This window comes from Lissotriton vulgaris, chromosome 1_1 (assembly GCF_964263255.1).
Source record: "Lissotriton vulgaris chromosome 1_1, aLisVul1.2, whole genome shotgun sequence".
Taxonomy (NCBI): domain Eukaryota; kingdom Metazoa; phylum Chordata; class Amphibia; order Caudata; family Salamandridae; genus Lissotriton; species Lissotriton vulgaris.
Genome location: NC_141685.1, coordinates 853,779,317 through 853,799,928, shown reverse-complemented (window position 1 = coordinate 853,799,928; position 20,612 = coordinate 853,779,317). Strand labels below are relative to the sequence as shown.

The window sequence follows — 20,612 nt, the reverse complement described above, 5'->3', positions numbered from 1 at the left end:
GGAGTGCGGGAACAGACGGCGAGGGGAGGAGAGTAGGAGGAGAGTAGGGGAGGCACGGCCTAGCGGCCGTGCAATCAAGAAGTGAGGGGGCGGGAGAGTAGGCAAGGCAGGCGGCTGGGGCATGTGCACGCGCTTTTAAGCTCAATGCGCATGCGCATTGAGCTTAAAAGTCACAGGCACTGCAAGGAATCGCCACGATTCCTTGCAAGTTGGACAAAGAGTGGATAAGCCCCCATAGTCTTGCTTGCTCGATGCGCATGCGCATCGACAGGCGAGACCTAAAAATCTGGGGACTTTGAGCACACGTTTTTAAGCTGTAGACTAATTCAATGTTACTGGAAGGATATTGCACACCGGTAGTCAGTTACATTTAAACAGCATATTTTATTAGACTTTCCTATTGTGCTTCTTGGACAGTGAGTGTCTCTACACCCGCTTCTTACTAGAGATTAATACATCCTACTGCACCTTTTGTTAACAATACCAGTCAAACAGATCCTTTTGGATTAAAAATCTGCCAACCTTATCGCTTTCCACACTTGGTGGCCATGGGTAACATAAGTGTGCATATCATTCTCAACACCCATTGCAGGCTACTGATAGGTTGTCCAACAACATTTGACATTCATTGAAGGAGTAGATCGAAGAAGACTCATGCATTTAGATTAATCTATTTCATAGGATCTTTTCTAAAAACACAAACGTTACACGTTTCCACAGAGCAAGTGGTAGATCACACAATAATGCGTCCATTCCCTTCTTTTCTCATATCCCTTCTCCTCTATCTTCTTAATGTAATATTCATTTCCATCAGTTATATTTTCTGTGTCTTCTGTTTTCAGGAGTCGCGGGGCTACTATTTATTCATGCTTATTCATATCATCGCTCTAAGTCAACTTCATAACAGCCAATACATGTAACAAATTAATCAACAATCGGTATTTTCGTAATTGGTGGATTTCGTACTAAGCATGCCACTTGTGAGCTCATTTGCCTCCTAGCTTTACTGTTATACAGCTTCCGTACGAGTAGATATTTATTTTGATAAATAAGAACTAAAACCCTACTTGTTTTTTTATAATGCTTTTTATTTTGCATGGATGTAAAACCTCAATAGAACCTACTGAACAAAATATATATATAAGATGAGTCACCTTAGATTGTGGTTAATCTTTTAATTTCGCTTCCTGGTTAAAGGTTGCCTATAGTCTTCCTGTGTTACTTAAAGCCTATTTCTTGTACTAAAGATATTGTTTCACCTAATGTCTTGTAACTCCAGTTAGACCACTTATATACTCTCATTCCTAATAAATCTAAGTACTTGCCCACAGCATCTTATTTTTCAGTTGTCAGCTATATCAGAAACGACTAATCTCAAAATTGATTGTGGTGTAACACTTAATAATTTCACCTGGTGCAGCTCAACTCCAAGTTAAATGAATTCAATTGAAAACCAACCCGCAATTGCAAAATAAAATGTTTAATGAAACAATCCACAGTGCGTAGACACAAATATTCTCTGGGACAGGACAGTTATTTTATACAATGCCTTTACGAACGTGATTTTTGTAAACAAATTGGTCAGATACCAGCAATATTTTACAGTTTCTACTCTTTAGATGACCTTTACAGGCACCTTCATAAAAGTTTTACAGACTAAAAGGCAGTAACCCCAAGTTTAGCTAGCTTTCGTAGCCTAGAGGAGGGACGTTTCGCTTAGCCTGTAAAATATAGCCTTTTGATTTGATAATGCCTCTGCTCTTAACAATCACGGAGTAACGCAACAGCCACAATGGCGTCCACTCCTTTGAGCGACTATCTTCAATTGCTTCTTTGATGGTTTCCTGGAAGCTGGACTCCGTGAGTAGTTCTAAAGGAAAAGCATAAAACCAAAATGTATTAAATTTGAACAATTGAACAGAACTACACATTACCATTTACTCTTTACGTGGCTTAAGGTCAAAAGCAAAGCTGAACATGGTTTAGTTATCCAGATTAAACTAAATAAGCTATAAACCGTTCTCCATAGATGTATAAAATGAAATGCATGCCAGGATGTAGAGTGTGAGGGCTACTTAACAGGTACCAGCATTCATTAGAGGGTGATCTAGCTGGCTAAGCAAAGCCATTCATTGTTGCTTTCTTTATGTAGTTAACCCTTTCCGTGCTCCCGTCGGGCACTCCCTCCCTGGTGCTGCGAACGACCGTTGGCCGTCGCAGCCCCGCCCACTCTTTAGAATGCCCGCACCACGGCGGAATTGCCGCCGCGGTTAAGGCGTTAATTCAGCAATCAATAATATATCAACATTATGGAAGATCGGTTTGAAAGCAAACATTTTAGTAGGGGGCTGTGGACATGTGACATTTCTAGGATATTCAATCTCTGAAGTTTGTATGTCAGAGTACGACATCTCGCTTTTCTCGTGCAAGAGTAGTGATTGTGCGTTGGTTTGTGTTTTCTGCATTGGCTGTTCTTTTCATACATGCAAAGATATGAATGCTCACCAACCACTAGTGATATCTGGTATTCTATTGCTGTAGATTTTTGATTGATATAGGATCAAGGACCCAGTTTAATATATGGTTGTTTGAGGTGAACGAGGAGTTCTGATACACCAGAGGACGACGTGCAAGCAGAAAGCAGTGTGATGTTATTAACTCCTTATTACAGCCAATAATATACACGGGGTGGGCGAAAAGTTCTGCTCCATATGTGGAGTTTTGCCTACTCAGCACTCCGCTTGGAGCATGGAGTTCCAGCAAAACTCTGTTAACTGATATGTGGCTGAGTTTTTTCTCATGCATGGCTCTCCAACGTTAAGTTGGCGAGCGCAAATTTGCATCCCCTAACACGATTTTTGAGTGCTTGAATGCCTCTCGGCAATATTTCTCAACTTGGGGAGTTGCGGCAGGTCGCTACTGTTCACGTTGAGAAAGCTGCAGCTCGAGTAGAAATTCTATTTGACCACCTGAAAGAAGCAGCGCCCTCTGTGTGGTTCTATTTGTACTTACAGCGCAGAACAAGCTCCCGGTGCTAAAAAATCTGTGCGAGCAGATAGACATGCCGAATTTCACCTGCTCGCTGAACTCTGCGAAATCTCCTGGAAGTTTTAGGTAACTGCGGAATTCCGCAGAGTTGTTCTCCACGAGTTCCACCCATCTAGAAAATCACATTTCTTTAACAAAAAATCTGTGACCGCTATTATTCTCTCTCATTACTGTATTTAGGGTGAGGACAAGGTTGGTTTATTTTCGTTTTTTTTTTTTTTAAGGTTTCCTAGACAGCTGGAAGGCAGCTCTCCCAAAGCTTTATTTTAAAGGAAGTGAATGCAAAGCAGAGCACAGTCAAAATAAGTATTCCACTGTACATTTACATAAAAATCTGGTCCCTCTTGCTTTTTTACTTTTACACAACCTGGTGGGCTCCTAGTTTACAATAAAAAAACAGTAACAATTAAAACTGCTACAGAAAATTATTTTGTGCGTCACTAACTACATATGGCAATAGAAAAGAAGTTAAAGTGTATGTTTCCCCCATATACAAATAAAACCTTGGTGGTAGTTCTCGTTCAGTCTGTAAGGGTAGAATTTTTGTTTACATTTAATTGCACTTGTGTAGATGCAGAGCCGAGTAGGTGATGTCTTAACAGCATTGCAGTTCTATTAAAACAATACTGCTCAGATTACACAACAGTCATAAAAGTTTAATCGTGGTGTGATGGCTGGCAGTTATCAGTCTATTAAATAGCGTGGTATATCAATAACCTTTCTTCAATATTAAATAACAGCCGTTTGGCAGCCTAAAGGTCTCCCTTCTTCTCTAGGTGCAAGCGATAGCATGGTCTGCAAATAGGAGTACTATTCACACACAAAACTGGTTGGGTACAATGTATTATTTAACTAACCCAAACCAATAAAAGGCTTTTACGGAACCCAATATTAAAACGTTTAAATCCTTAACTAAATCCCTTAGTGGAAAATCCATGAACGAACACAAGTGGTACACTAGTGCTTGAAATCGAGAAGGGAGAGCTTGGTGAGACACCGGGCTACATGAAGTGGACGTGGATCACTCCGGTTTCCCACAGACTACCCAGATGTCTGCCAGAATGGCTACCTAATGTCTTCTCCAGGCACATCTGGAATGCACCCCTCACACCCAAGCCTCATGTGCTTAACAACCCAAGAACTCGATGTTACATGACATTACACCTTAAATCCCACAGAGAATTATTGCACGACTTTAACTCTCTCCTTGACGGCTGCCACCTAATGTGCAGATGTAGTCTTAAGTGTAGCAGTGACCATAAATCAGGACACAAACCTTTCCCAAAATCAATACGTCATATTGTAATTGTCACTGATACAAATGCAGGCACCCAGAATTATACATGTTAATCAATCGACTCTCCATCCCCCTTTTAGACACCACCCCCACTTCAAGGCCCAACTAAATTAGTCATGTACAGAGAGTCGGACCACTGACTTGAAGGTTGAAAAATCATCTCTGCAGAAAGTGAATTAGCCTACTAAGCTGACTGAATGACAATACTGATCATCTTAATGTTTGTTCATGCAGACTGATAATGCCAAATACATTAGCAGGATAGGCATGGCAAGGTCAAAATCAATTTCTGAAACCTCAATGAGCTTTGTTATTCAAAAGAACAAGAAGCGCCCAGCGCGACAAAAAAAAGTATCACCCAAACCTCCCCAGGTGGTTCGTTGAAATAGGCTTTTAGTGCAAATGCATCGTTATCCTGTTCAACATAATTCACAGCTGTACAAGATAGAAATAGAAATACCAGCATTTGTAAAGCGCACAGCTACATCCGGAGAGGTGTCCCGGCGCTGGGGGCCGTTGGGAAGATTAAGCTTGCTACTGCCCAGGGTCACACAGTGCTGGGCTAACCTGCCGTGGATCGAACCGTGAGCCCCTGTGTTTCGGAGTCAGCCGCCCTGGCCGCTGCACTTGTGTTAGCCTGTCTCAGGAAGAGAGCACCACAGTGGTCCAATTTTTGACTCCAGACACCTAGCGTCCTTGCCCCATACAGGACGATTCCGTCTTAACTTTCAGGCAAGCAAGCAAGCAAGCAAGCAAGCTTAAGAAACTAAAGGTCTAATTATGATGGCTCGAGATTATTGTGCATTTTTTAGCACATAAGCTACATTTGCATAATTTAATAGTTGCATTGGAGTGGTTGGCAGAAATTTGCAGGTAGAGGGAATGGCCAATGTGTTTCTATAAACTGTGGCATGCGTGCATACATTTGATGGCCTATAACTAGGCACTGGAATTATGCAGCAGAGGAGGATCAAATTATGCAGCAGGATTCACTAAACTACGCGACACACTTTGCGATAGTATTACTTCCTAATTTGTACACATGGTAATAGTGTCTGGGCAACGATTCTCACCTCATTCATATCAGTTTAACAACCAAATACAGATGTCCGCAACTGAAAGATGACTAGTCAATCATTGTGAAGAACCTGCTACTTCAAGGGAACACATTTTGCAATATTTTAGTAACTTTCGATATGTTTAAATTAGAAACAATCTTTTTACTACAATCTGCAGACTGTGCCGCAGATGATGGATTATGTGGCAAATCCATCATTTTCCAGAAAACGCTGTAGCTGCAGAATCACATAATTCCAGTGGCACTTCCTATATGTAACATCTGTATCTACTGTGACCTATTACCTGTCCAGTGTCTGTATGACCTACAGTCTATAGCTTGTGCCGGTCTAGGTATATTGCCTTTAGCCTCCAACATATAAGCATTCATCTATGTATGTATTCATGCAGTGGGATATTTTTGCTTTTTCAGGATGTGTGCATGTGGTTCTCACTTTATATTGTATTGGAAACAGAATGCTCTTGTTCTCACAGCATATTTCTCATACATGCATGAATTCTCACATACATTATAGGAACACAAGCATAATTTCACACGTATTATTTGTGTGAACTACTACAAAAAGGCCCTGTTCTTCTGCTCTTCAGGCAGGGGACAGATCACCAGGAAACCGATCTCCTGTACATTTCCCTGATAGCAGCAGCGGGGGATGACATCTGTGGGCTGCATATAGTTTAGAAAGAAGAGGTCCCCTGCATGCGAATGACTTGTCAAAAGCAGGGAAGAATAGAATAAATGTCTAAAAAAAAAAAGAATATCTACAGCAAGAGAAAATATAAGCAGATTGTGGGCACAGGACAGAACAATGATAGCTTAATGAAATAATCAAACAATAACATGTACAATACAAAACATGTCAGATGCTATGCTTTTTTTATATCAAACGTAGAAAAATATTTATTTAACGCAGATAGTTAGTGATGTCGAAATATCCTCTAAAATATTTCCACTGACCTACTCACATACATACTTTGTGGCATTATAATTTAATGTCCTTGAATTTTATATGTAAAGGGTACAATACACATTCATTTCTCTAATGTAGGACAATTCAAAATGATATTCATAATATTCAATATTGCTAACAATTCAGCATAATATTCCTGTCTGAGGGCTGCATTCAGCCTAACACAGGTATACATGGCTGACATCATACATATCACAAAGCCTGTACTAGGACATGTCTTCATATAAAAAGTTTGGTGTGCTCATTTTAGATACTATTCTCACATTTGCCCTTGACAGTGCCACAGTAGATAAAAATATATGTATATGTTCTTTATTATGGCAGTGTATAACTACATACTGTGATGAAGGAGAGCCCATACATACATTCCCTGCTAGTTCGCTGCCAGAACTGATTGCCTTTCTCCACAGTAAGCCAGTCTATTTTATAGTCCTTGGAACAACTCTAAGACATGTCTGTCCACTCCGCAGTGCCCATAACACGATAACAGAGGGCCTTGTGGGGCCAAGAAAGCTCTGCTGCCTGCTTTACCCCAGCCCGCTGACATGCTAAAAGGTTTGACAAGTTCACAAACATGTCTCGATTTACTGAAACTGATGGCAAAATCCACACTGTATTGTATTAAAGCTGACCATGTGCACATGGAATTGCAATAAAATAGGACAGTACTGAATCGAACCTATTGGTTTCATCTGCACAACACGAAAACCTTTTTCCACATAAGCTAAAGACAACAAACTTCAAGCCACGAACCAGCACAGTGTAGAATGCTGCTCGTGTGTGTAAGCACCTAGGTGCCCCACAAAGGTACAAGTACTACATAAAAGGTACAATACAATCTGTTGTGTCAAGCATGCATTAACAAGGTTTTAAAAGCTAATTTTGGCAGCACCATCATAGCCATGCAGAAAACGGTGTTAAATAGGTCTGCTGTGAAAATGGAGAGTTGAGATTTTTCTTTCGGTGAGGCTCTTCATGGAGCCACGTTCAACCACTGAGCCATAGGGTGAGATGGGTCTGCTGGTCAAGCGGAGGACTGTGACAGAGAACTCACATGATAAGCTGAGGTCAACCATCTGGTGAAAGTCTCTGAAATATCAAAGTGAAATGAGAGGTATTCCCTTGACCCGCAATCGAGGAGGCAGGGGTGTAACACAAGCCCCTGCAGCGCAGGGTGATCCCAAATGAGGCCAAGTTCAATTAATATCTTTGAGATATGGGAAACTCAGGGGAACCCTCATCACATTATACAAGGGGGACCGAATCATTATGCTGTACACCACTGCAAGGAGGGAGACATGCTTAATACGTGTAATAGACATGCAGCACTGCAGCCAGAACGAGACAAGATTGGCTTCATCTTAGTGCAAAAGTACATTTGGATCTGTACAAGGCTAGCAGTTGAGTTGACTCGCCGGCACAATGGAGTTTCCGGGGCAAGACAGGGTTTGGGTTCTTCAAGGGCCCTTGGCTGCAGGGAGTGTTAAACCCTTTCCCACATCCATGATAACTGGATCAGAGTGAAACAAGTTGTCTTGTACAAGGAGAAAACAAAACACTTGCAAACAGGTTATTTCAGCTTGCCACGATTACTCTGTGCACTTGTTAAGTGAAATTACTGTTACCTCTGATGGGACAAGGACACTAGAGTAGGAAGACTCTCTACCTTGATAGCAGAAAGGGTGTAACTTGATGGCTAGGGCCCTTAAAGCCCCTTCTGGTTCTCAGTTCTAGTGCTGATTGCCACTTCTGTAGGTTTGGTGCACCCTAGCTCTGCACACAAGCCAGGCAGTTCAGGAATAACACTGTACTGGTGGCAGAGTACAATGCAAAGATACGGACCAGCTGTCTTCCCTCCAGCAAGAGATGCAAATGTAATGCAGTTGGGCTTCTGTAAACTACCTGTGAAACAATGCACATGTTTTAAAGCACAATCATTGGTATATAAGCTACCCTAGCTGAATTTAAATTTAAAAAAGGCACCTCACAGAAGCAATCCGAAAAAAGAGACCAATTAGTTTTAAGGGTTGAGGAATTCCTGGACTATGAATGTGCTGCCTCTGATCCACATCGTTCTTTAGAGAAAACAAGAACTGGCAAGGTTGTGTCTATGGACCCAGAAGGGATTGTGTCACGTATGACTGTTACATGAGTGCACAGCCCAGTGTGCAAAGCACTGAATCAACAGCAATTGAAACTTTTTAGTCTTGCCACTAGTTGGCAGGGTCACTCAAGCTGAAAACAGTAAAGAGCTGGGATATAAGAGTAAAACATAATACGCGTAGATAGGTTTTTACTAATTATAAACAATGCTTAATTTAAACATGATTCAGTTAACATTATTAGGTCGTAGTCAGACTGCCATGACGGCGATTAACATTTGCAGAACAATAGTGCATGTTTATTTCAAGTGAGAAAGCCATTTTCTCTCTGTGCGCTTTTGTGTTTTTGCATTTCAGGAAAATCATCCAAGACAAATCCTCAATTGTGGTGTTTGTAATGTAATAATTTTGCTCTCTCTCGAAGAAAAAGAAGAAGAAGAAGAAGAAGAAATGTTCAAGATGTTAATTTATTTTGTAACTTCCCCAGGTTTCCTGTCAATGTCTTCCATTAGCTGAGCAACCATTGTACTGCTGTGTTACGTAAAATGTCAACTTGTTTCCTTAATTAGACAAAATTGCATTCGTTGCATTATTTTGGAGATGAGCCAGTCTTTTAGCTTATTTCTTTGAAGGCAGACTCTACGCTAGTGTGTTTACTGATTTGTACTTTCTTTCCTTGGTTTCCTTCAGAGAAAGACCTTATGCTAGTCCTCTTACAAAACTATACTTTGGTTATTTTATTGATGCAAATTTCTAACGAACAAATTACCTATTGCCTTCTGTAATAATAATTGTTTGTTTTGAAAAAACCCTTTAAATGATATAACTTGGAATCCTGGTCTCACAGAGCTTTATTAGCATTGAACTAAGCCTTACGAAGATTAAGACAGTCCCAATCTTGCGCATCGACTGTCTTAATTAGATTAGAGCACTGAACTATGCAGAGCCAATATTTACAGAGTTGATGATGAATCCTTATCTGGTCATAGCATATATGTAAAAGGCAAAATAACTCTTAGAGTTTAATTCCAGAACAGTTTGTTATTGCATTAACTACTTTCTCTTAAAGTGGCAATCGCAACTCATTCCCCCCACAGTAGGTGGGAGGGGAGCACATATTTGCTTTGTTTTGAAAAGGTAATACAATTTCGTGTGACTGGGTGGAAGAGGTCCTACAATGCTCTCTAAATTCACTGATGCTCTGTGGCTTGCAGAATGCCCACTAAATCAGGCTAAGACAAAGGCACTCCCCTTCAATACAGCAAAATGTTGATGGGCTTAGTTTGATGAGGATTCGAAGCTTGAAGTGGTTAAAACAGTAATTCGTTGGTGTGTAACGGAGGTTGTTTTACCTTCTACACTCTAAAAGTGCTGTGTTTATAAGGGAAATCATAATACTATCATAACACTAGTAGGAACATAAGATGCTTTAGTTGTCCCCGTTTTTACCTGTTGCATTCCTGTGAGCCAACTTTAAGAACCAAGTCTTACTGCAGCCAGAGGACAGCCAATTTGTAACATTTTAGAATGGCAATGGAACTTTTTCTTGCAGAATGTTGCTCTCCCTTGAAATTAATTTTGTTTGACACAAGGGAAGGAAGGGTAGCTGGGAATGAGGAGGCAACAAAGGTTTGGCCATGACTAATGTATGGTGGTCCTGGGCTAGGAAGCAACATATTTCAGATCTCTAGTTTGCAGTAGTGTGACTGACAAGCAAAATACACTAATTAAAGAAATTACTCAATGTATCTGTCACAGTCAAACTCAGAAGCACTTGGTTGAAATTTAATGACATGAAGGAACGTTCTATGTACTTGCGGCTTCACCTAAACGAGACCTATGCACTTTGTTATAAGGGACATGCACAGATAAGAGTAGCAGTCAGCAACTACGCAGATTACATCAAGATGAGACCATTTTTAAAGATCCATACTATCTAGGTGCCCTTATCTAAAGGGCACAAGGTAATGGTATCCTCCAGAGAACATTCCGGATCTTCACTCATTTACTTTCAATGAAATGGGTTTTAAAATGAATCAAGTATGAAAACGTACACGAAAGTTAGTGAACTGCTTTTTTAAATGTACTATATTTTAAAATACTTGCTTTCTGTAAGCTTTATAGAGTGGTTCTAATTTTTTTTTAAACTTTAAAAAGGAAAATGTTCTACACGAAAAATGTCCTTGAATCTACTACACATATGGGCAATCATTCAGTGGCTGAGTTTTATTCCAAACATTTTATACTAACCTTTTGGATCATTATGAGTTAGCAACTGGATATCAAACTGTTTTGCAAACTCCGTTAGGTCTGGTGGCATCACGCAGCAGGAAGCCAAATTTACTTGGTTACTGTTTGGTTTCACCTACAAAAAAAAGTCAAACGCAATTACTTTTAGTAATTGCCCAGACATCAACATTATAAAGCAGCCATATAAAGGAACCGTATCATCAATGTTCTAGTTCTCACTTTTCACAGTTGCTTTCAACAGTTCAAAATATCATTTTTATGTGGCGTTTTTGTTACAACCATTTTCTTTTGCAACTGTTTTAGGCCTATTAACAAATGCTGAAAGAAGTAAGGATGTCGGTGGGAAATGGAGGAAAAGGTTAATTTTACTTTCTATGGACAAAATACGTAGTGAAAGTGAACGAAATTCAGCAGACCGGGGCACTGGTACAAAGTTAATTAGAAAGAACATATCTGAAGAAGTAGGTCAAGGAGCTTAAAGGGGTGACCATATTTAATCTGCAAATAATTTGCTTCAGCTTTCAAAAATGGATAGCAACTTAACAAAAAATAAAGGGACGACGAAACCCAAAATTCTATTACAAAGTATAAAAGGTAACTAAACCTCAACCAACCATGACAGGGTATTGCCATGACGCACAGGCTGGTGCACGTAACTTTTCAGAACGAGACAGTCACTTTTATTATTTGGGGAAATGCACTGTAGGTCCTTCAACACAACACCACCACTCACCTTGGATCTGGCTGTGGGTGTCAGACAGGACAAACCACATCCAATATAGTTTCCTTTACTTTCTAGACATCGTTCTGAAATTCCAAAGTCTGAATGACTGAATTGGCTACCGATGTGTCTACCTTTTTACAATCAATTTAGACACTACCATGCATGCCAAATTTCATCTTCATTCTATCCCTTGACGGAGAAATACCGCTGTACTTTAGTTCAAGACTTGGTCATCTCTCTTATTGATAAGAAGCAAGGTACGGGAGCATGCAGGTACAGCTTTGAGCTGAAATTACAATTGTTCATGTCTTGTGAGGTTGGACTGAGCCATCACATTATTTGTATCTTTCTCCAGTGAGGGAAGGCCCAGCCTAACATCACTACATCCTTACCAGTGTGGAAGAAGATAAGAAGTGTCAAAGCTACAAATACTCAGATTGAATCCATGGTATGATGCCTCTTTCAGCCAATTCACAAGAAGTGGACACTTGTCAGTAAGTTCTGCTAATAGCTGAAACGGAGTAGGACTCTCTATTGTTTTTTTGAACATAGTTCACTGGGTCTGTGGAGTAAATAAGCTAAGTACTGGGGAGAGTGTGCTGAGACTGTATGGATTGTCATTTTGTTTTCAGTTTCTGGAATGCAGTACCTGTACCAGTATCTATGCATCTTCACAAGTATTAATTTGGTCAATATAGCTAAATTGTGCCTTTGATGTTGGCTAGACCCATCTGTGCTCCAAAACCGAGAAACACTTTTCAGGGAGTGTCGTGAGAAACAGTTTGAGGATATTACTGCACTAATACAGCCGGAAAAAAAAACCTGTTCTATGATGCAAAGAGCTGAATGTTTCAATGGGCCACTAAAGCATCAGTGGACTAGAGGAAACACATCACTTCAGTCCTGAATTGCAGGATCGGTCTTGGGTGTCTCTGCCAATCAGGCGCGCAACCAGACCCACATTTCGTGGGGCTAACAGGTTGGACAGTGGAGCTGGAACAATGTTATAAACCAGAGTAAAAATTACCTGTGGCGGTTCTTTTCACTGTTGTGGGACACTGCAGAATAAGAGTCCCTTTTCAGCAATATATGGTCAAAGATGTTTTTAACCCCTTCGATGCTGATGACGAGCTCAGCTCGTCATCAGCCACGGGGGGCGTGTGCGGATGACGAGCTGAGCTCGTCATCTAACGCGGCTTTTAGAAAAAAGCTGCGCGAAAATCACCGCCGCAGCGATGCGGTTAAAAGCATGACAGACTTCTAACATTGGTGAGAGCTAAACATCCTTTAAGCTATTTAAGGACTTTCCTGAAAGAGCTATAACAGAATGGATGATAAATGCGAGATCTAAATATTACATTGGGCCAACAGACTGTTGAAGATTAAATATGTCACGTTTCTGTGTCTGGGGCTAGTTGAATTTTTATCAACCTTTAAAAATCTATATTTAGTTATCATCCCCAAAAGAATGTTTCAGTAAACTGGTAGCAAAAGGTGCAGTATAAAAAATTATATATGTATATATCCAAAACCAGAACCAGCGCGTCATCTCCTCGCACCAGAACACAACACAATAATCCAAGGTTAGATTCTTTTACAATGTTATTGCAGACTTAGGGGTATGACTCGTTTTGGCAGGGTCCCCTGCCTTGATCACATGTAGATTGCATAAAAAAGTAATTGCCAACCTTACTTTTCACCTCGCAATTGAGGAAAACAAACCAAAATTACTATATATTCTGTTTGGTATATCTACTTGATACCTTTTTACTTTTTATTCAATTATTTTCAAGTGTTTTTTGTTTGAAAAAGACACAAAAATACATAAAACATTTTCAACATGAATTCACTAAACGAACAATTACATTCCACATTACATATATAAACACTGCATAAATCCACATTACATATATTGACACCGTATTAATTTTTGTCAACAATTAAATTCACAAAATGATCTCTAATTCTATTCTGAAACCAAAGGACAAAGTAAACATTTGGATACTATTGTTCAACAAACAGCAACTTAATGCATTTCAATTTGTCAATATCATTTAATATGCTGCAATTTGATGCATTCCTGATTTAAATGCCGACGCGTTTCAAACCCATTCTGTCACTTTATGGGTTCTCATCAGGGCCTCTTTTGTTTGTCTAAAGGATATATGTAAAACAAAAAAAGGAAATTCTATTTTAGTATTTGGGTGTATTTCTTTGCTATTACCCCCCATTCTCTCCTCCATTGGTACATGGCACAACTTGTACCTGAATTCCAGCTTGTCGCCGGTCGTCTGCTTTACAATTCACTTGCTAGCTCATATGTTTCTTTATCTACAATGTAAAGTATCATTGTCAGGGATTTTACACAGGACAGGGGAGTCACACAGAGTTGATGCAGTTCCACGAATGGCTCAACTCGAGGCATCCAGACATAAAATTTTCTATTGAGTCAAGTAGTACAAGAATGACGTTTTTAGATGTACAAATTATATGTGTTGACGGCTGTTTGCAATCATCACTATATAAGAAGAAAACCGACGAAAATACAATACTACATCATCGCAGCGCTCACCCCAGGAGCCTGAAGGCAAATTTGCCATATGGCCAGCTACTCCGAATTAGGAGGAATTGCACGCAAATCGGAGAGTATGACCATTATGCAGAAACATTTTGTGGGGAAATGAAGAATAGAGGTTATCCACGCAAAATGCTAAAGCATTCCTATAAGAGGGCCCGCTGTACACCGCGTGAATGCCTGTTGGAAGTAAAAGAAAAACAAGAACTGAATAGACTAGTCTGCGAGACTACATTCGGTCCCCATACTCACAAGATCAGACAAATGGTCTTAAAAAATTGGCACCTTCTAGAGAACCTAGAATGCCCTTTCCCTCGCCCACGGTTTGCCTACAAAAAGAACAAAAGCATTGGCCAAAACGCAGGCCTGGGATTCAACCCGTAAACTAACCCGCAGACCGAGGACTGGGAGCAGGGACCGAACTGCACTATCAGCCCAAAAAACTCACAGACGAACTCTTGCTCCTCGAGTATTGAACTTTCTGTATCTTGGATTTTATCAAAATTGGAAACAGTAATAATATACGCTGTATATGTGGAAATAGCCTTGAGAAAGCCCCGGCGCAATTCGCCAAGAGGGGGCGAAACACGTGTCGGCTGTCCATGTCTCACTAAAAAATAATAAAGATGTTACACTGCAACCTGAAATAGTTCTGTCCTCTGTATGACGACTTGAAAGAACGGATATTAATCCTAACAAGCACATTTGTGATCCCTCATGGTGAGGTTCCGTGACGATTTGAACCCGTGTTTTCAATGTTGTCGGAAATACATAATATTGGTATCAGCGAACCGCAAATGATCCATTTAGCATATCCTGGTGTTTTCGCTACGATACGAGCAAGAGTACTACTGTTATGAACACATTTCTGATCTACCCACGGCATCCATCTTAGATCATGGCAGCCATTTTGTGTTTCTTGCCCTCACATACGCAATAACCTCTGATCACTTCATTTCGATTAAGGACACGTAGCCTTAGCCGGAGATTCACCTCTTTCATGACATGTGCACCTTAAACCAGATCACGCTGTAGCTACATGACTCGACAAAGGCTGCCTCCTCTGCCCGAGGCCAGCCCAACTGAACTGGTTCTCGTGTCCATTGTCCCGATCATGATTAGGCGGCCGAAGCCGGTAGCCTTGCCCATTTACAACCCACAAACATCCCTTATCCCGCTTTTCTATCTTCCACACCTGGCTCCGTTCCTTTCTTTCTGAATCTTTATTAGGGGGAGGTAACGAAATTTACGATGAGGCGGTCCGGCTCTTGAATACAATATTGACAAGGGATTGTGATGAACTAGTGGGAACCCCTCTTCGTAGATGTTTGGTATCAGATTTTATCAATGGTTCCTGTGTACGCCAAATATTTATTGTTTATGACACAAAGGTTTTGGGAATGTACCAACATGTGAAGAATTCGCCTGAAGGCCAAAATTTAGTATATAAGGAGCAACCCTCTTTGTACAATTTGAACAGGCTCCTAGATACTGCCCATGCGTAGTTTCTGTGACTTCTGTGTCCCTGCAGTAATAAACCTTTGGTCTTTGACGCCACCATCGAGAAGCCCGTGTTTCTGTTCATTTGCGCACCAAGGCAGGTGGAACTCCGGGGTCTTTGGGTGTTGTTCCCTGACACCTCTGGACGGAACCAAAAAGTCCAGAACTCCAATTGGCGCCCAACGTGGGGCGACGTCATTCGGTACCGGTCCAAAAGCCTGAAGAGTTCGAGAAGCTTCGTGTGAAGATTCCTGAGGGAGGCGCCCCACTTCATCGATCCCGGCATATCGCAAAAGTGGCCCGAAGTTCTCTTCCACGAGGGTTCCCGTTCAGGACGGCTGCAGTGGGCCGTTGCCTTGACCGTCGCCCTGTCTTGGACCTGAGGTGCAGCCCTTAGTACAGCGAAACGTGACGGGTTTCTCCTTGGTGACGTCTTCAGTGCCTCAGTTAAGTATTTAGTGGTTGCTAGCTAGTAGGTTACTTTGAGAGGGTTGTTAAAATCCTTTTTGGTTCCTGGTTTGGTTTAGTTTCGTAAGATTATCATTGGTTGTTCTGGTTGCGATAATCTATTTGGTTCAGTTTGGGTATCGATACATCAGTTCGTTTTGGTAGGCCTAAAAGTTCTTGGTTCAGGTGCACATATCTGTTTTGTGTTTTGTTTGTTTTGTGTTCCGGACTGAAAAATGGTAAGTCGGAGAAACTGTATGTTGTCTTGTTTCGGTTGCAACAGTGACTCACGATTGGAGGACTCCTGTCTGGTTCCTCCGATTGGGACTCCTTTATATGATTTGTATTGTAAACATGGTGTGGGTCCTATATCTTATAATGAGGTGTGGGTCCGCTACACTGAGAAAGACGGTGTCCTTAGTTGGCCACTACATGGTAGTTTTGAACCCGAAATTCTTGATAATTTAGAAGCGAAATTGTTTAGGAAGAAAGCCCGGCCGGCAATGTTTGATTCTTTCCGTTACTGGCGAAAAGAATCCAAACAGAGAGAAATGAAGAGATTAAAGAAAGAACAGAAAGAGAAAGAAGAGTTGACTCTAGAGCAGGCAACTAAACAGTTGCAAGATAACGAGTGTGAGAAGGCCATAGAGGTGGCCATTAGAGAGCATAATTTAGCGATTGACAAGTGCTATCCTGCCTTGCCATCGAAAACAGCTAAGATACTAGAGGACCCCGAAAACGATCCTCTGTTGTCTTATCTGTTACGGTCACCTCCACCGTATGCACAAGGTGCTACGGCTCCACTTGTACCAAATGTTCAATTGCCGGTTGCTGGACAACCTGGTATACCTGCTCCTGCCCTTCAGAATCAAGCTCCTGTACCTCCTGTGATTAATGTGAATGTTCCTACGGCTCCTCCTCTTCCTGGATTGCCGACTTCTATACCTGTATCTGTCTCGCTTACACCCACTATTCCACAAACTATTTTTCTCGATACTCCTACTGTTCCGCTATCTGTTCCTACCTCTACTGTGTTCTCTACGTCTGCGAGTGTGTTGACTCCACTTTCTGTTCGTCGAAGAATCACTGATTCTGTGTCTAATATGCTGTCTCCTTTTTATAAAACCTTAATTAAGACTCCTACTTCCGACTCTGTTCAGAGACGTAGTCAGCATCCAAGCACTGAGGAACGGGGAATTTTAGATTCCACGGCTCTCAGATGGATTTCGAAGAGTAGGAGATATAGTACGAGAGATGTACTAGATACATTTATGCAGTGGAAGGAACCAACGCAACGGTATGTCTTTGATGAGATGTGTTCGTTGTTACGTGAGGAGATAGAAGAAGAGGATGTTGAATCGAATTTAGAAGACTTAATTAAGGTTCAGAAAGAGTTTGCTGCTGGTATGATAGTAGGTGAAAATATAGAAGAAGCGATGGAACTGATCTTAAGTTTTAGGAATGATCCATCTCTTCGTTCACCGAGAGATTTAGACAAAGGTAAGACGAAGCTGAGTCGCCAATATCCAATGAGGGAGGTTCCTCCAATTTGGCGCGAAGCTGTGCAAGCTGACAATGTTAATGGTATTGCAGCTGCTCCGGCGCAATTCCAAAGGGTGTGGATACACATTCCGTGGAAGCGAGCCGAAGTGCTAGCAGTGAAACAGGCCTTACCAGATCCGCGTAAGAATCCTGCTGGATATTACAAGGAATTGACACAGACAGTTGAGGCTTGTATAATGAACTTAGCAGACATTGATATGTTATTTGGAAATGTAGTTCCTCAACCAGTGTGGGCTAAAATTCGTAGAGAGGATCATCAAGTTGCCTTAGGTGGTGATTGGGCAGCTATCACTGCAGCAGATGGTCAACAAACGGGTGGTGCAAAACCTGAACCCCTAATTGCTAATCTTCCGGGTAGGATAATCGACTTAATGAAGACTCTGATGCCCGCATTACGTGTTAATTGGGACAAGTTATCTGCATGCAGGCAGAAGAAAGACGAAAGTGTCTCCGACTTTTTCACGAGGTTCGAAGAGACTTTTGTAGATCATAGTGGTCAGGATATGAGCACGGAAGGAGGACAGAGACTGTTTGTCGATAAATTTGTACATAATTTGTTACCTGAATTATGCAATAAATTAAAGGATTCAGAGAGTGCGTGGGCTGTTTCTACAACTGCACAAATACTTGCAACTGCACAATATTACGAAAATAGGGATAAAGAGGAAAAAGAGAAATCAGACAAGAAAACAAAAGATTTAAAGACTAAAGTTCTTTTGCAACAGGCGTATCCGCCTCGCACGAATCAGACTAATATGCAACAGAATTCGTATCAAAGGACAGATTATAGTTCAACGAGGCCTCAATATCAATGGAACCAGTGTGCGTACTGTAAGAAAGAGGGTCACTACAAGAATGAATGTCCGATCTTAGCGCAAAATAATGCAGCAGCAGCTCAGAGAGGTCGTGGTGGTTTTGTGCAGAATTCTAGAGGTCGAGGGCGAGGTGCTATGCCTCCACAGACGAATGATCGTCCTTCCAATCACTTTGATCAGCGAAATGGACAGTCTACTCAGCAAAATAGATCTCAACAATATCTTGTTGAAGACTATTGTGAAGCGGATGAGGGATTTCAGCAAAATGGGTACTAGGACAGCCATGGACAGAGAGAGGGAGTAGTATCAGTTCCAGTGGATCAGAGTGGGCCTTATGTCGCAGTAGCAACATCAGGTGTAGTCGAACCGTTTCTGTTGGATACTGGTGCCGCAAAAAGTTCTATCATTCATGCGAAACTCCCTGGCGCACCTTTGTCCGGCTCAACAAATGTTTCTGTAGGTTTTTCAGGCGCCCCTGTTTACAACCCCATATCTGGTCCTTTGTCTATTTCTGTTGGACCGTGTCAATTGAAAGCACCCCTGATTTTGACGACGGGTTGTAATGAAAATCTGCTTGGTTTAGACTTGTTAAAACGACTATATGCGACATTGTACTGTTCTCCGGAAGGGGTACAGCTTACATTGGGTAAAAGAATCACCTCTCCGATGTACTTGTCAATGGATGCACTTCCACCAGAGCTGCGTTCACTCCCTGATTCTCTTTGGGCGACTGGTCCTAATGATGTAGGCCTTTTAGAAATACCACCATATGTAATAACTTTGAAAGCAAATGTGAAGTTTCCAAGAATTCCTCAATACAAAATATCCAGTGAAGGTGAGCGTGCACTTTTATTGATTGTGCAAGATTTGATTAAGAAAGGTGTAGTTGAAGAAACTAGAGGAAATGTTTGTAATAGTCCTGTATTACCGATTTTGAAACGAACTGACCCTACAAAGCCTCCAGTGTATAGGTTTGTCATCTACCTCAGAGAAGTCAATAAGATTGTGGTACCACAGTTTCCTGTGGTTCCAGACATTACTGCCTTGTTAACATTGATTCCTGCTACAGCTACTTGGTTCTCAGTCATCGACTTGAAAAATGCCTTTTTCAGCATTCCGATAGCCGAGGAAAGCAGAGATATTTTCGGCTTCTGTCTAGGAGGTCGCAGTTTCAGATTTAAACGCGCTCCACAAGGCTACTGTGAGAGCCCATCCATTTACAGTCAAGCATTAAAGAGTCAGTTAGATTCATTTGTCCTTCCTCCAGGTTCTGCTCTAGTGCAGTATGTAGATGATCTTCTAGTGGCTGCCGATGACAAGGAAACTTGCAAAGCAGCTACGGTTTCGTTATTGCATCACTTGTCTAATTTGAATCACAAGGTATCACCTTCAAAAATGCAATACTGCTGCCAAGAAGTGACCTACCTAGGTCATCTCTTGTCAAAGGAGGGAAGGAAGTTGACCCCAGAAAGAATAAAAGCAATTACACAGATGAGTGTTCCACGCACACAGAGAGAAGTACGTGCCTTTCTAGGTATTACCTCTTACTGTAGGCAGTGGATCCCAAATTTTTCTCTTTTAGCGAAACCATTGGTAGCTCTGACTGGGAAAAATGTTCGAGTCCGGTGCCAAGGTCTGATGAATGTCAGGAGAGTTTTACTGAGTTACGAAAAGCACTGTGTTCAGCTCCTGTATTGGGTACACCCGATTACAGTAAGCCATTCACGCTCTACGTTCACGAGGGAGAAGGTTGCGCGTTGAGTGTTCTGACACAGAAGTTTGGTGATAAACAATGCCCTTGTGCGTATTTTTCATCAACATTAGATCCGGTAGCCAGAGCGTTACCTAGTTGTTTGAGAGCTACAGCGGCAGCTGCGGCTTCCATTCGACAATCTGCTGGTTTGGTGATGAACAACATGCTAGTGGTCATGGTTCCTCATGCGGTGGATACACTCATGAATCGAACCAAGACACAACACCTTACTAGTGCGAGACTATCTGGTTACGAGCTGACATTACTAGCGAGTCATATTCAGATCAAAAGATGTAATGTATTGAATCCAGCAACGTTGTTGCCGGCTAATCAAGAGTCGAGTGATTCCGAGCCACATGATTGTTGCTTTAGAACGGAGGAAGAGACAAAAGGACGAATCGACTTAAAGGACACTCCATTATCAGATCCAGATGGCACATTGTATGTGGATGGGTCATGTTTTAAATTGGAGAATGGTGATGTGACTGCTGCT

General features: G+C 41.4%; 1 protein-coding gene across 1 annotated transcript in view; it reads right to left on the bottom strand.

The window, feature by feature from the left end:
- Positions 1-1,464: 1,464 nt before the first annotated feature.
- The window catches only part of GCLM (glutamate-cysteine ligase modifier subunit), a 72,278-nt gene continuing 53,130 nt past the window's right edge, over positions 1,465-20,612 (bottom strand). Inside the window, exons 6-7 of the mRNA XM_086957927.1 lie at positions 10,743-10,857; positions 1,465-1,870 (exon numbers count right to left, since the gene is read on the bottom strand). Coding sequence (XP_086814053.1) covers positions 1,683-1,870; positions 10,743-10,857 — 303 coding nt within the window. The 3' untranslated portion in view covers positions 1,465-1,682. The remainder of the gene's footprint in view (positions 1,871-10,742; positions 10,858-20,612) is intronic.